The sequence below is a fragment of the Harpia harpyja genome, chromosome 23, assembly GCF_026419915.1.
Source record: "Harpia harpyja isolate bHarHar1 chromosome 23, bHarHar1 primary haplotype, whole genome shotgun sequence".
In the NCBI taxonomy this organism is placed as follows: domain Eukaryota; kingdom Metazoa; phylum Chordata; class Aves; order Accipitriformes; family Accipitridae; genus Harpia; species Harpia harpyja.
This window is the reverse complement of record NC_068962.1, coordinates 6680493-6697567: the sequence shown is the minus strand read 5'-3', so window position 1 is coordinate 6697567 and position 17075 is coordinate 6680493. Positions and strand designations below refer to the sequence as shown.

At 37.0% G+C, this 17075-nt stretch overlaps 1 protein-coding gene across 2 annotated transcripts in view; it reads right to left on the bottom strand.

Moving 5' to 3' along the window:
* Positions 1–17075, bottom strand: part of POC1B (POC1 centriolar protein B) — a 57340-nt gene that overhangs the window by 26574 nt on the left and 13691 nt on the right. For both annotated transcript variants that reach the window (XM_052774335.1, XM_052774336.1), the window contains exons 8-10: positions 16731–16799; positions 12153–12305; positions 4965–5045 (exon numbers count right to left, since the gene is read on the bottom strand). In XM_052774335.1, coding sequence (XP_052630295.1) covers positions 4965–5045; positions 12153–12305; positions 16731–16799 — 303 coding nt within the window. The remainder of the gene's footprint in view (positions 1–4964; positions 5046–12152; positions 12306–16730; positions 16800–17075) is intronic.

Here is a 17075-nt window from a genome sequence, read left to right as displayed (position 1 = left end):
CCAAACAGGAACAATCCTTATCTTTCCCCTTCCAATAATTAATCCAGTCTTAACTTTGTAGAAATCGTACTGTAAATGAACAATAAACATGTCTTGTTTTCAGTGTTAACTAGCACTGGAAGAGAAAAAACAGCAAACATCTCCCAGCCAGCACAGACATTCTGACTTCCAGATTACAGTACATTGCTTTGCTTCCTCCAAATCCTGTTTACATGAGCAAAACCAGGGGATGGAACATTAGAGAGCCTCTACAGTGATTTCCTGCTGCTGTCAGTAAAAAGTACCTAGACATCATCAACTTTCCTTTGTTCCCAACAGCTTATCAGAGGTTACCGATGTATTGCCTTACAGATTTGAAAAAACCCAGCCTCCCTCAAAACTAAAAAGTAAAATCAGAGGATGAAACACCAAGAAATACTCCCAAAGGGAAACAAGGCTTACAATTTTTCCTTTTCAATAGTTCAGAAAACAAAAGCAATATTAAGCTGCTTGGTACATGGAGAAGAAGGGGTGGGAGAGAGGCAGTAATGATTTCAGAATCTTCAGTGAGATAGAAAGGAGAAAGAAACACCACCCCCAGCCCCCAAACCTTGACCCCAATTCAGTGAACATTTTCAGAGTGTAAAAGGCTAGAACACACCTAATTTTTAATAACTGCAACATATGAAGGCTCTTACTATTGGAAAAGCGAGGGCATTATGCAAATTCCAGTTAGCTAAGCATATATAGCTTGGGTTTATACCGGTTTCAGTAACACACAGGAGAACTGAATAAATGAATCAAATTCAAAGCTATTTCCCTGACAATAATAACACACAGACAGGAATTTCTAATGTCTTTGTAAATATAGTCCAAAAGAAAGGTGCTCCATACTGAAGATTACCCTGAAGTTTTTCCACCGACACAGTAACCACATTCCCTTCACAAAGTTTACAAAGGAAGTTGCATCAATGTGAATCTTGGATGAAAACAGGTTTTTCACCATGTTCAAAAAGAGCTGACCTTACAGCTTTAACTTGGAACACAAGCTGAAAAGATAACATGTTTAGAGTTCAGAGAGTTTAATAATTTAAGTGTTTTCTAGCAAAATCCCTGTGAGAACATTCATACCTGCATATCTTGCCTTAGTCTTTGAAGCTGGAAAATAAAAGTAGGTAAATTGAAAAAACCCACATAAGTAAGCATTTTAAGTGTGGAAGTTGTTATGGACTGTTGGCTTTGATGAAGCAACAAATTAAAATTCCTTGAAAAGAAGAGGAGGAGTGGGAGGAAGAGATAATACCAGTATTTCCTCATACAGATAAAGCTTAAAATATAATTGAATTGCAAAGAAAATATCTAAACATGTATTTTAAATTCACAATAAAGAATCAAGAGTGGTAAATTTTTAAATATTTGTTTTCCAGATCTTCTCCAGGCAGACAGTTGTCAAGAACAGATGACAGTGATACTTAGCAGCAACTTAATTATCTAGAGTTGTATTGAGAAGCCCAAAACAGGGGACACAAGACAGACATTGACATCCTGGAGCAAGTCCAGCGGAGGGCGAGCAAGATGGTGAGGGGGCTGGAACACATGACATACAAGACAAGGCAGCGAACCAGGTTTGTTCAACCTTAAGAATGAAGGATACAGGAAGACCTTACTGCCATCTCAAATATCTAATGGGTGGATAAGAGAAGACAGAGCCAGACACTTATTAGAGAATGACTGTGTTAGAATTAGAGAAAACAGACATGTTGGAACATAGGAAATTCTAGCCATATATTATGACAAAAAAAACCCCAAACAAAACATTTTCACCAGTCAAACACTAGAGCAAGCTGCCCAGGGGGGTGGTGGAATCTCCATCCTTACACTTATTAACAAATGAACTGGACAAGGCCTTTAGGAACCTGATCGATGTTGGCTTTGCTTTAAGGGGGAGATTAGATGAAATAACTCCAGACACCCGTCTCAACCTGCACTGCTCATCATTTTTATTAATAAATCTTTACAGAAAGGAGGAAAAGGAATACCTTTTTGATCTGCCACAGGTCATCTTAGGGGCAATAACAGCATATTTCCTATGAGCAGTAAGACCAGTCACAGTTCCAATAGCTGAAGAAGAGATTCTCAATAGGGAGAACACTTTCTCTTATTTTCTGGAGTAGCTTGAGATCTACGGGAGTTTGCCTGCTTACTGTCAGGACTTTTGATAGCCATTCAACAAAACATTACAAGGTTTTGCATAGATTTCCAATTTCCCTGAAGATATTTCAGGGAGCTTTAGGGAACTCATCACAGATCCTACAAAAGCTTCAATGTTGTTATTTGTCCCAGATAAGCCAGTCTTTAAATACTTGAGACAGTGATCCGACAAAGGCTGTATCTCTTCTTCAGCAGAACTGAAGTAAATATGTCGATTAGCTACTTCCAGTGATCCAGGGACTTGCCAAGGTGTTTTGTAAATAACTCTTAGGCCCTGCTGTGTTACATGCGTGATAAAGACATTGAACAAGAACCCTTAAAGATATGTAAGTGCAGAGTGCATTTTTCTCTCTCTACACATATCAAAAGGGCAGAAGAACTGCTTAAGCTAGAGCAAAACACTTCAAAAAGAATAAGTAGGTACAGACAGGACGTTTGTAAATTAACCTGGCAACCTGTTCAAAGATTTTTAGTCATTTGAACAGCATTCTTCCAGTAGAAGTAGGAACAAAAAGCCATAAACAGCTTTAAGATGGGTCTTGACAAGTTTAAAAAAAAAAAAAAAAAAAAAAGAGAAAAGTGTAGAGTGATATTGTCTTTGATAACCAGTAGAAAAAGAACAACCCGGGGCGGTTGGAATCAGGGAGAGGGAGGGGGGAGGAGGATGAATTAGACTAGAGGTTGGTAACCTCAAGTTAGAGGAGGATTAAACAAATAATAAATACACAAATAATGCACAAACACAGTATCATTCAAGTGAGGACAAACAGTATCAAGAGGAAAACTGGCAGTGAAGGTGGGATGGGAAGAAATCCAGCATCTGCCCTTCCCCCTTTGATTTTTATAAAGAACACATGAAGCCTCTATAGGCAGGGCTTCTACCCATTAGGGAAATTGAGCCAGCTTCAGATGAAAAGGTCCAAGTCGGTGAGATCTAGAACCCTTTGGAAACAAGACACAAAGAGACTGGATGGCTGGCCTGATTAAGAAACAGGTGATAATTCCACAAACAACAGAAGCTGGTAATGCAGCAGACAGACACTGAAGAGGATGATGACACCAAAAGATGAATTGACATTAGAAAGTAGGGAGGACCAGCCAGGCTGGCAAGGTTGGGGAAAGTGTTACTTCCTATGGGGGAGGAAGGATGCTAGTGGCAGAGAAGACATGCAAATGGTTTCTGGATTTGTGTCAATAGTGGTGTGTTGGACAGAGCTGTTGTTACTTGGACTACAGCCTTAAGGACAAGTATGCAAAAATGTTGCTAGATGGAAAAAAGATGTAGACAGCGAATTCTGAGATGCAGAAAAGTGAGAATCAATGGTGAACAGGAGATTAAGATAATGGAAAGAAAAAAAAAAAAAAGGTAGTGATTACTGACACAGCCAAAATGCATGAATTCTGAAGCAACATTTTTGTAACAAGAAAGACTGTAAAGCGAGCCAGCCAGTAATCAAAAGGATGCTGTCTCTAGTGGGTCAACTTATTCCTACTATGAGTTCTGGGCATGAAGTTTTATAAACTGCTCTCATATTAGAAGAATTAATGAAGATTAAATGATTGGCAGATTTATAGGTATGTAACAAAGAATTACAGTGTAACCATACATTTGAATTCTGTGATCATTATTAAGATCAGGAAGTAATGAACACAGAGTATTTTAAAGTGATAGGTAGCCAATAAATTATATCAACCACAATCCACTGTGTCAAGCCCACTAATGAGACTTCTGTAAGTCTGCAAATTACTTTTGACAGAAGTTACCTTAAAGAACCACATCTCCATTGTGAAAACACAACTGCTAAACCTTAATATATATGGAATTATCATCTCAAATAAAAGTTATTATATGATTATTTGTTTTGAAGAAAAAGTTTCTCTTAGACATCAACCTCTGTATCATGATCTTCAATAAATGACCTTAAAGAATTTTATAAAGTACTTTCACAAAATACCTTTTCATAAAGCATTCATGACAAAATAGAACAGCAGAAACCACACCTGCTGCCTATTCACATGTATTAACCCTTCAGCCACACAAACTCTTGTTATGGTAACTAAAATTGCTCAAGATACAATTTATGCCTTCACAGGAACAGATTTAGATCTAAAAGAGAAATTCTCATTTTAACCTAATACTAGAACAGTACGTCTTTTAGATTTCATACCAGGAGAGCATATTTCTCCTCCTACGAAACTACCGTTAAAACATTGCCTTCCTTTCCTCCCACATGCCATACCAATGTCATATGAAAAGCTAACACTAGAAGGATCTAATCCTATAATTCTGTCTTAAAATGTGTTACTTTTTTTTTTCTCCTAGAGAACTACTAGGTGCCTTAAAAGGAGAAAAATTGAAGAAAAGAAATAATTTTGGAATTTTGTCAGTGAGGCAACTATTCTTTAGGTTTCCCATTATTTGCAGATAAAGACAAAGAGTTACAAGAAGTGTTTGCGAATAAGCCACAAATTTTAACAGTAATATTTAGATATAATTAGCATGGGCTTATAATTAGAATTTCTGCTTAGTATATGGGTAAAATTACTAGTAAAATGTGAAAGCTTTGCTATTACACCATCTTCTGGTTAGCCTTGGGAACTGTGAAAGAAAGCTTAAGTTGATAAGTTCGGATATTGAGCTCTGAGCAGTCAACAGTTGTTAAAAAAAAAAATTTCATTCAAACAGACAGAAAAAGCACATTTCCAATAACCTGTTAGTTTAAGCTATACCCTATCTTTTTTCTTCCCCCCCCACCTCTCAGAAGGCAACTTACGGCAGTACTGAAAGATGAACTAATCTCTATGACAGGTGGGTCAGGTGTTTGCGTATTAGTCACATCAAAGGTAGGGTTGACCTGTTGAAAATGAATTATAATATTATTATTTCAGCACCAGTAGAGAAAGGGAAATAAGACTGAAATAAAAAGGACCACTTGCTACATTAAGACACCACTATTCACTATGGACTGGAAACAGGCTTTAAAATTTGTAAAAATAAAGGTAGGATGTTACCCTGCAACCACGTAAGATGCAATCATATAATCAGAAAGAGAATCCACATATGCATTTATTACAGGAATATAATTTATATTTCATAAACTTCCATCACCCAAAACTAACTCAGAGGATTTCTACCACAAGAGGTGCAAGCATTAAGAAGTTCAGTTGTATGACAAATCAATAAAAATGAAATTACTAGTTTGAAATTGATTTACTAAGACAACTCAAAACCTGCCCAAGGCTGAAGCCTTGCAATTAACGGTGGCCAACGATGCTGCTGAAATACTGAGCAGTAGGAAGTATTCAGAAAATTTCCCAACTCTGTAACTGCCACTTGCAGGTGCTTTTGAGAGTTTTTGCACGTGCACAACAACTGTAAGGGCTCCTGAAAGTCACCTTTGTGTTTTACTTTCCAGCATCAATCACTTGTGGGGGCAGCTGTAGGCTGTCTTTCCTATTCCTCCTTCCACCAAGAGAACTGTCCCCGGCAGAAGCGGACTCTGGACTCCAGAGCTGCCTTCTAGCAATGATGCTCAATTACCTTGTTACAGCCCAAGGACAGCAGTAGCCCTCCACTTGTGGAGGTTTCCATATACAACTATGGTTTTTGTGTTACACTGGTCCCCTGCCTGTTGTAGTTTACTTAGGGCACATCTTCACTCGGCCTCATACCGCAGCTTCTAAGTCCCACTGCCACTCAGCTTAAGCCAGGCTCAATGCAGTTGCAGCCACTCTGGCTCAGCAACGCATAGGAAGGTGTGCACCAGTCCCGTCCCTAAGCCCCAGTTGCCTTACTGACGTGGGTACACCATTAGCACCAAAGCTGAAAGCGAGCACACACTTAGCAGCCCAGATCGATCAGTTCCCAGCTCACGCTCGAGTTCCTCAAGTCATCTATCGCAACCGAACAGACTGTCGACATGCTTGCTTCTGACGTGCCAACCCTGATTGTCAAAATAAATTGAAAAACACTGTTGTGGAAAACAGGTAGGAGGTAACGCTGAAGTCTGTGATAAGTTAACCAGCCAAACACAAATCACGCTGTTCCTAAAACTACAGGAAAAACTACTTTATACTGGGATAATGTCAGAGGCTGATTGATCAGATATGTCATCGTAACGTCTGCGATTTTGATGTCTTAATATCACAGTTGGACTACTCGCTTATTGTTGGTTATAGGAGTTAATCTTTAACTTTAGCAATATTTTGCTCATGTCCTTTCCTGAAAGTGAAGCATTAACAAAATATAAGAGAATATAAAGTTTGAGAAAGCTGCTGCCTTTATTTATCTTATGGTTTCACCTAAGGATCAAAATATCCTCCCTATAAAAATCCGGGTGTGTATTTTTCCTACTATTGTATTACCTAGGTGTATCATAGCCTAATACATTTGCCCTCTCAGTGCGATGTATGGAAGTATTATTCGTATTATTTTATGAACTGACAAAATTCACAGGAAGACTAGATGATTTTCAAATCACCAAGAAGTGTGGTATAGTAAATAGAAATGAACTTTCCTCTATTCAACTTGTCATTAGTAATCCAGCAGCAGCCTTATCAGAGACAGCATTAATTCCAACCATCTTACTTGGAAGTGGAAAAAAATAAAGAAAACCCCTAAAACTCACACTTGCCCAGTGACAGGTTTATATTTTAGTTGCTGAAAGTTTATTAGATACAAGGGTCACTTTATTTTGTCTTTTCAAGGAGAAAGAGCCTACTATTTCACCTGAAGGCTGCCAAAACTCTGGCTCAGCCGGAGCTGCTCACTCAGTAACAGCTTCAGTGCTATTTCCACAAGCAAAAATCCCTGTCCATACGTTGGTATATAGATTTTTAGGTCAGAGATCCATTTGTTAAGCAGCCAGAATGAGATCTCAACACTGGAATTAGTAGCCAGGGAAGGCAGGCAATAGCATCTTGTACTGCCTGAAGCCTTTTCATTCCGTTCATTTGGATTTCCTTAACTTACATGCAGAAATTTGTTAAAACTAATAGAAGTAGAATCTTCCTTGGTAAATGTGGGTGTGGGGGAGAAGGAAGAAGATGAACAAAGTTTACTAGCAAGCTAGAAAGCAAAAATACATTTAAATACAGATGTTACTTGATTATTCGAGCTGAAAGTGATCCTCACACTTTGCAGCACTTACAAATCAGAGATGACAACCCTTCCTTAAGGGGAGATCTTAATTCTGTTTTTAAGCTAGTTCACCTTTCTGACTAGCAGTGTTTAGCTCCTTCTTGGATTGCAGTTTCAACAAACCATTCTTCATCCATGAGCTCTTTTTTGTAGGTTTTCTTTCTTTTAACTCAGATTATAGTTGCATCAGTTGAGAATGAGCTACCCGGAGACAATCAGGAAAACCCATCCTGCTCCAGGGCCATCAGAGCTGATAACTTAAAATTCTCCCTCAATTTGTAGATATTAGGATCAAGTCTTGCTTTTTTCCAATTTTGTCAAATGGACTTGGAAAAAAGAAAGGGAAAAAGGAGAACCAAAGCCAGGTAAAATGGTCTAAGTAATAATTTCCCATTTATCTGAAAACTCTGCCATTTTAACTGGACTTCTCCTTTAGTTTCTTCTCTACAGAAACATGACTAATGAAAGTCTCCTCTGCATATAGTATTGCTTACCACTTCAGAGTTAAGGTGAGGAAGAGGGGAACTGCAAATTTTGCTTTTTCTCCCTCTATACATATCCTGTATATTTAAACAGACAACTGCCCTGAAGAGCTTACATTTGTCTAGTGCCCAGCATAACCAGGGTCATTTGCTTCTGACCTTCAGTCAGTCCTGTAATAAACATAATTAACACATTACCTGAACGTCAATCACACTATAGGCAGCTAAGCCTACAGTCTTTTTCCGACATGCATCATTTGGGTACCAAAGAGAGGACAATGCATTTGCAGGACTCTGCAGAAGAAGGACATCAGGTGCCTCTCACCTATCAATACGCTAACGTAGAGGAGCTACTGTAGTCTTATCACTAATAGCTCTTGAAACATCTTCTTTGAGATAATATCTCCTTGTTATATACATCAGGGATATTGTAGAATGAGTTAAATGCTTTTCTTGATACAGGTTACTAAATAAATACATGGTATGATTAAGTTAAGAAAATGTGCTCTTTATGTGCAAGTGTCACATCCTAGAGCTGGAATGAAAGTCTCCTCTGCATATAGTTCTGCTTACTGCTTTATCAGAGATAAGGGGAGGATAAGGGGCATTGCAAACACTGACTAGTGGTGCAGGAACTGTCATACGACATATTAAAAGCTATATCTATGTATCTATAAAATTGTTAAACAAGAAGTCAGAAATAGCAAAGTATCTAAAGAAAAGAGCACAAAACCATGAAGGCTGTAGCTAAACCCTTCTTGCAAATATTTGTATTTAATATTGCACTACAAATTAATGAGGTAATAGAATGAAGCTAAGTGTAAAAGTTTCCAATTACTTGACATTTCCTGACAAGGTGATGTAGTTAGCTGCTAAATAATCTCCCCAAACATATTTGGAAAGTCATAACTTCAGAAAACGAGAAAGAAAAACCAGAACACTAAAAAGCAAGGTAGAAAGAACTATCATGTATTAAAGGTTTTTAAAAACACTCTTCCAAAGCTTTCCTTTAATTACCTGGTAAACTGATATATCAAGTATTTTCATTATCTTCTTCCAATACGATGATGCAATTATCACATTTTGATTCATAGCACAAGAAAATATATTTGAAGGAAGGTTTTTACAGAACCTTTCATGTAAGGAATTACAGATTTCTGAAGACTGAAGGGGAATGAAACCAAAATACTTTATTTAAAGAAAGTGAGAGACAGGAATGAGGATCACTGCTTAGGAGAGAGCACTAGGGGAAGAACAAAAGAAGCAGGCCCAACTAAGAACGTGATTCTCAGCCATATGCTTTAAGTAAACGATTATGCCCCTACAGATATCCCTCTGTTGATTTTAGTAAAGCATATCCAATCTCAGCCCCCTCCCTTCCCTTTATTTTTATAATGCATTTCATAAGGCATTGATATTATACCAAAACCCTAAAAATTAATAAAATTAAAAGAGGAAGTTTCAAATGACTCGCACAAAATATTTCCTAGAAAAGTAATGTAGCTAGCTGTGAAATAGCCGCTCCAAACATACCAAGAGAAATTTAGCTTTCAATTTGACTAAGCACTGTTCTTTGGGCTAGACTGGCACCTCACGCCAAGCAAGCCATATATTCTTATTTCTACTGCCACCTAGCGTATATTTGGATTTCCTTCAGGTAAGAAAATATTTACAACTGAAATTACACTGAAAATTTTAAGATGTAACTAATTTAATAGTAGCTTTTCATGCTCAAGATATAAACTCTGCACATCTTAAGTTCAAACCTCAATGCTATGTTTTTAAAGAAAACTTATTTCTATCTTCCATCTGCTTTAAAGACGTCTCTAGTATATGAAAGATTAATTATGTACAAACACAGGAAATTCAGAAATACAACTGTCACCAAGTGGAATGCGTTTCTTTTAGTGTATTGCACTAAAACTGCATTATTGATTAAACATACTATTTTCAAATATCTCCAAAAGCTCCTTATTCCAAAGACGGACAATGACTGGGATTTATCTCAGCTAAATTTAGACATACTTCTAGACACCTGTATTTGAGCTGGTCACCCAAGATTACCTCTATGGTCAATGGAAAAAAGTAGATGTCTTCAGAGAACAATTTACTTACATTTCCAAGTTGTCTGAATAATTGTAATGATTATAAGCTTTAAACCTCTACTTACTTGAATATTCAAGAATCGCATTGATCAGTGCAGTTGGAGAACAGTTGTAAAGATTTATAATTCAAGAACAAGAAATTCAACACTGCGTTAAAATTGAGGCTACTGCTGGTCTGAAGAGGAGGAGAAATGAGTAAGGAATTTCTTGTAAAAGTTAATTATGCTTCAAAAAGTAGGCAGGGAGAGAAAAAAAACGAGAGAAGGTATCTTAAATATTACTGGCTCTGTGTATAGCTTTGAAGAGTGAATAAGGAAAAGTTCTGAGAAAAGGTGAAAGTACACTCAAGCTCCACATTTCAGTCACTGTCCTGAAGGCAAAATACCAGGTGGTACCCGCACTTCTTAATGGCCTTGTGCAAGCTGTTTCATTCAAACAGCGTTTCCAACTGGTGGTGTGTGAAAACGCTACAACTGTCTCTCTGAACCCAGCTGAGTAAATTCTGAGCAAAGCCAGCTCCATTTTGTGTGTACTATTTCCCCAGAACAAGGTTCTGGAATAGCAGGGACCTTGCCACATTAAGGAAAACAGGGATAGAGAAGCAACAGCTACACAAAAGCAGTAACAAACCTAGAGAAGCATGAGACATTACAAATTCAAAAAAGTATGGACAGAATTACTTCCCTCTTGAGTTCTACCTGTACATCTCTTGAATTTTTTTTGTGTTCTACCACTTGAACTTTATCCTTAGGTAATCCATCTTCATTCCTGCTAGAGGGGACTAAACTTAACCAGCTTAGCATAACTCGGGGCAATGTATTATAACATTTCTCAAGTGTCTAGATGACATTGTAGTGGCTTGTAGCAAACCTGAAAAGGTCATCTATGCTTTTAAATACCCTGTGTTTGAACCGCCTTTCCTGCCTCCCTGTAACTCTTGCATATCTTACTGCATCTCTTAAAATACTGTTACTTCAGTTTAGTTAAGATCAATCATCTATCTCTGTTTCTCATGAAAAAGAAAAATAGAAAGCAAGCAGTTCTGCATTTTGTCTGAGGTGCAGATGAGATACTAGGAAAAAAAGAAAAAAACATATGGAGCAACAAAACTTGATAACTTCACTTTAACAATGTCTAAACTATTATTACATTAATTCTGAAAATAAGCTGCAGAAGAGATCCTAATAATTATTATATTATTAAATTTACAAATATGTAGTGCATTACAGTAATATCAGTTTTGTTGAAACTATCAGACACTGTTCTGTCTTAAAGAATATAACATACTCCCTGTTTATTTGAGAGCAAGATATTCTACAGATAATGTGCTGTTAATAGAAAACTAAACACAGCAACTTTATTCTTAAAATCCTGAAATTAGGGCAGAAAATATACCACAAAAGTCCAAAACTTTGCTATGACAAATGACAAGGAGATAGAGCCCTTTCACTACTACATAGCAGCTAACCCAGAAGCCTGTAAGCTGCTACAAATGTTACAGCCATTAAGAAATGCAGACATTAGGTTAAGTGAAATCTGTCAAAGCTAACTGATGAATAATTTCTTGACATTCAACTATCAGATTTCCTTTATGTGCCTTTTCAGTATTGGTAATGAGGTGCTTCCTAGCCTTAGTTTAACTTTAGCCTGAACTCATTAATGCTTTTCCAGAGCTTCTCAATTACCTGGGACCAGGGATGGGGGGGGGGGGGGGGGACGACAAAATCTGGAATATTACTTTAGAGAATATTCATATCTTCACCAAGCATCTGAACAGCAGAGATCTGGAAAAGCTGACCTGAAAAAAAAGCAGCTGAACCCTGCAACTATAAGCTACTGTGTGTGTTTAGCACATGTTATAACTGGGTGCAATTTGAATGGGTCTTGAAGCAAACTGTTGATGCAGCAAGAGTGGTTTAAATCTGCTGGCAAATGCTGTGATTGAGTTTGTTCCATCACTGACCACCTATACTGAAGGCTGCGACCAGTAAAATTAATTTCATTCATTGACCTTACAATGAATATGACAGTCTGGCAAAGAAGTTTGTTTACGAAGCTCATCATACATGCAGTTGCCCTGCTCTTGTTCTGACCAAAATGCTAAGTATCAGAAACCTTCATGTCCAACTTGACGACAGAACCAGACACATGAGAATACTTAGTGATGGATTCTATCAGGGTTCCTCTCCTCCACCAAAATATTTTCAGTCTTTATACTACTCATATTGCACTCACCTCGACTGACTGAGGCTTTTCATCATGGAGATGAGGTGACCTCGGGTAAATATCAAGAAGATGAGGAGGATCATCAATATGTGTTCTCCTAATATGGTGTTTAAGAACTTCTTTATAATCAAATGAATCAAAGTTGGTTTTCCATAGTAATACCTGCAAGAAGCCATCATATCAGTAACTACATGAAGCATATTCAGTGCTCAAAACAATTATTCAGTGAAGTCTGTTATTACTAATAGATCACAACATCAGAATGAGCCTGCTGTCATCACTTACTCTGATCTCTACTACGACACAGGCACTTCCCCAGAGTATCTCGTACTTCAAATCTAATAGGTGTGGTTCAATCTATTTAAAAAAACCCCTACTCTAAAAAGATGTCTCAATAATCATAAACCAAAGCAAACTTCTGTCCCACTGGACTGTACTAAGCTATTTTTCTGCCATATCAGGGGGTCATACACTATCAAATTTCTATCCCCTATAAAGGCTTGCAGGTCAAACAAGAAAGTTTGAGGGGATAAGAGAAATGACAGAGTTCCAGATCTAAAGCACCTGAGTCCAGTGTTTAAGCAACCGGAATCTGTTTTCTGAACCTTGTCCAATTACATTCAAGGTAGAAACAATATACAACAGTCACACCATGGCCAAATGCAGAAATAATGTAGTAGAATGCAGAGGTAAGACAGCAGAAGGTAGTCTATCCAGCCTTATGGATAGACCAGGAAACCAAATCATAACCACAATATTGCTCTTTCATGTCACAAAACAATTGTATATGTAAGTAATTTAATTAAGTTTATCACAAATTTACATGATTTGTGTCATCTTTGTTGCTTTATGTGCTAAGGGAAAAAAGAAAATAAAAAAAAGGAAGTTCATAACACTTAGAAGATGGCAGTTTCCAGAAGTCCAATGTTGATTTTTATAGCTGCTTACTAAATTAGAGGAAACAAAGATGGGACCATGATCTGACTTAAAATTACTTGCTTGTCCAGCCAAAAATATTTGACAACCATTAAAAGTATTTTTCAGAAATTAATAAACTATACATAAACAGCACAAATTACATACTTGTTCACAGAAATTCCAAGCAGACTAAATCATATTTTTAATCTATTCCTAAGTAGCTACATTGTTAAAGTTCATTTCAAGTTCAACATCTTTCATGATTCTGTGGAGTGGAAGACCCTAAGTATGCACTGGGAGACACAGTGTGCCAATAAAGATGGACCCAAACTAACTCAGACATTAGTAACAGTGAAAGTGGGATGCATGGATCTTGGTACAAACTATATAAACCTGCCTCAGAACCTGGCACCTGGAGCACAGTTCGGTGTTAGATTAGTTGATTCACAGCAGCTCACTGTGCTGTAAGAGGGAGGTCCTGCTTTCTCTCCCTCCTCTTCTCAGCTGTGTTGTTCCACTACCTCCATCACCCAATGCAGCATAAAGTTATTCACATTTTTTATGTGGCTTTTCCCCATTTTTGCAGGCTAATTTTCTGCTGGTTTAACAATTCAAACTGGCTCAGCTCTGAGTGTAAACCAGGGTATAAGGCAGGAGGCAGCAGAGGTAGGACCTTTCATCAGTGGTGAACGTTTGAGCTGCTCAAGCTTTAAATATGTTTCATTTTGCTCTGAAGTGGAAGGCCATACCACTGCAGCTTCATCATCACAGATAACAAAAATTAGTAAGAGTAAAACCAGCATGGAAACATCCATATATGCCTTGAGTATCTCAACTGCAATGCAAACAGTGTAAAAGCAACTATGCACAACCCTAGAAAAATAGTTATTCCATAAGAAAGTATTTCCCTTTACATCAAAGCAGTCACCAGACACAATGAGCTCTCTTCTATATGGTAAGAGCTGAATTAACAGCACAGGCTACTACCTTCCAAAGGAGTAGGTATAACTTTGGTTTTTCACTTAAAAGTAAAAGGTCTTATGTCTTCCATGGAAGCAGGTAAATGAAATAATTTGTCATGTGCACATACAGTCAAGAAGTGTGAAGACCATGAACTTCAGAACTCTACACATTCTGGGTTCTTTTTGATTGGGGAAGGAAGCAAACAGGAAGAAACAGAAGAAATATCCAATGCTTGCTTCAAATACTTAATGTGCTTCTGAACAAAGTTTTCAGCTGGCTCTGCACCAGCCAGAAAGAAACTTGAAACTAGAAGCAGACATCCTTCTTTGATGGAGGAAAAACAGATTTTATCTGTTGTTTGAAAATGTAATAGTCTTGAAATAATATGTGTATAGAGCAAGTAATCTGTGGTAAACTTACAATGAATCAGCTGCCTCCAACTCATGCTGTGGGCAGACAGTATCTTTTGGATACTGCACAAGGGATAGATAATACTTTTATGGCCAGCCTCTGCTCATCAGCTTGACATTGTTGATCTGCCAGCAGAACTTCTCAAATGAATACACCCTACATTTACAGTAAACCAACTGAATTCTATCACAGTAAGTTGAGAAGAGGTCCCACAACTATTCTCCTGGCAGACCTGGAAGAGGGCTGTGGACAAGTCAGCAAAAAAGGATGTTTGTGGAGTACATGTATGTATACACCAACAGAAAATGGACCCTGAAGAATAGAGTCATACGTTTACTACAGATAAAGATATGTACATAGGCAGTTACCACACAATGGTTAGCACTGCACATTTTAAAACTTAAAATACAAAAGGAAAGTTACAGCAAAATAAATAGCCCACTCCCACTGGAATGTTCACAAGAAAAAGGGAGAAACTTCAACAAATAAAAACATGCCTTTCTGTAAGGTAAATAAAACCAGGATTCATTACTAGACCTATTATGACCACTTTTTAAATTCAACATTTACCTAAGAAAGCACTTCCTGATGAAACCGGATCGTACCTCTCACACATTCAGCGTGAAAACACTATACCAAACTGCTGAGAAACGAGTCATCTTATAGATTTTTGCACTATAATACCTACTCACTCCATGATCCCATGTGCCACCAGCTCTACAGCATGGAGTCAGAGCAGAAGAAAGGCAAAGACACGGCTGCACTGAACATGCAAGTCATTCAGGGGTCCCCAATTCAAAGGAACCTTGCAAGAAGACAGGCATTCCCAGGGTATGCTGGCATTTATTTGGGAGGTTGAGTAAGGCTTACTTAATACTCTAAGTCCTTTCCATCATCATAGCTTCTCAGATGAATCTTCTGTCATGTGACGTATTTTATTACATGCACTTCACTTCCTCTCAAGTTAAGTTTAATATATCAATCGTCATAAAACTCAAAAGAAACTACTCATGAAAAGTAAGGTCAACAATTCAGGATTACCTAGGAATCAAAGGTTCATTTTGGAACAGAAAAATTCTCATAAAAAGACCCTTGAGTATGGAAAATAAAAGATTAGACTAGTGGCTCAAGGAGTAAATATCTTTTCCCCATTCTTGGGTTGGTTTTTTTTTATGCTTGTAAAATTAATATTGGAAGTTTGCTAATGTTTTCACTTTTCTAATAACTGCAAGTCTTGGCACTGCTTCTTACTAACGCCTGTGATAGAAAGCAATTTTAATTATTTTCTTTGAGTGCTTTCAAATCATTCTAGAAAGTGTGCTACCCGAAGCATCAAGTAAAAACCAGAAACAGACTGTATTCTTTCTAATGATACTGAAGTTTTTAATTGAAAACTATTTATTATTTTCCAAGACTGTCTCTGTAACTAGCTGAAACATATTTCAAACTCCACAAAACAGAATATAAGCATGATTTATGGTAAATTCGAAAGATCTTCATTTCTACAGCATGGCTTTCTGTGTCTACATTGAGCTTTTAGTTTTTTAATAACAGGAAACAATGAAAAAGACAACTAGTATTAAGGAATATTTCAGACAAACTCTAAGCCTTGGGCTACAAAAGTTCTTTCTGGAGAAAGTAAAGACCTGATAGAGATGATTCTAAGCTTGATAGTATTTTTGTAATTATGAGATTTATCACAGCAGATGAAGATTAATTGTATGATTTGCTGTCCAATTTAAAATAATTTTTGTTTTAAATGCTCAAAACAACTCTTCCCTATACAAAATCCAGTACTTTGTTGTTTCACCAATGTAAATTAGCAAAGCTAACACAAGATTTTTTTGCCAATTCTAGACAAAGTTTTCCCAGTATTACAACTTAATTCTTAAAATTACAGAGTAGTGACTTTAAAAGATGTGAAAAACCTAATGGCACGTGTAGACATTAATACTAGTTGCAACACAACTACTTTGTTGACACTGAATTGCAACACTTAAGATATTTCTATTTAAAAATCATTATTTTAATATATAAAAAAAAAGAAGTGGCTAGTATTGTGGTCTTCTCATCGTAACATCCAATCGAAAGTAGTTAAGATCAAGTTTTTAAAGGATGTATTTATTTTTCTCCTCAAATTTAACTTTAGGCTAAACAAAGTCTATATAACTCACTACTATACAGAATGCATGTGAACATACTGTAATTAGCATGTTACTGTGACATACTATATTTAACTGCCATCCACTGTAACAAAGATTAAGACATTTAATTTAAAGAGACAATACCACAAACCTGAGCATCTGCTCCACCTGAGGCAAATTTTTCACCACCTTTTGAAAAAGCCACAGAAAGTACAGGTCCCTGAAAGAAAAAAAATTAGCATACATTAAAATTACACTATTACTGTAATCATGGTATTTTAATGCAAAGAGAAAAACACTTATGCCGTTACCCAATATAAATAGATTCTTTCAAGTTTAATAAAATAAGGAACAATTTAACTCTAGTGAAAGTTTTGCAAAACAACTGGATTGGAGAGTTAATATTGCACATCTTCGTAAGATGTTGCATTACAATGCATTACAATCAATACTAGGAAAACAGTGGCATTTTCCTTAGATTTTATGCTTCAACTCT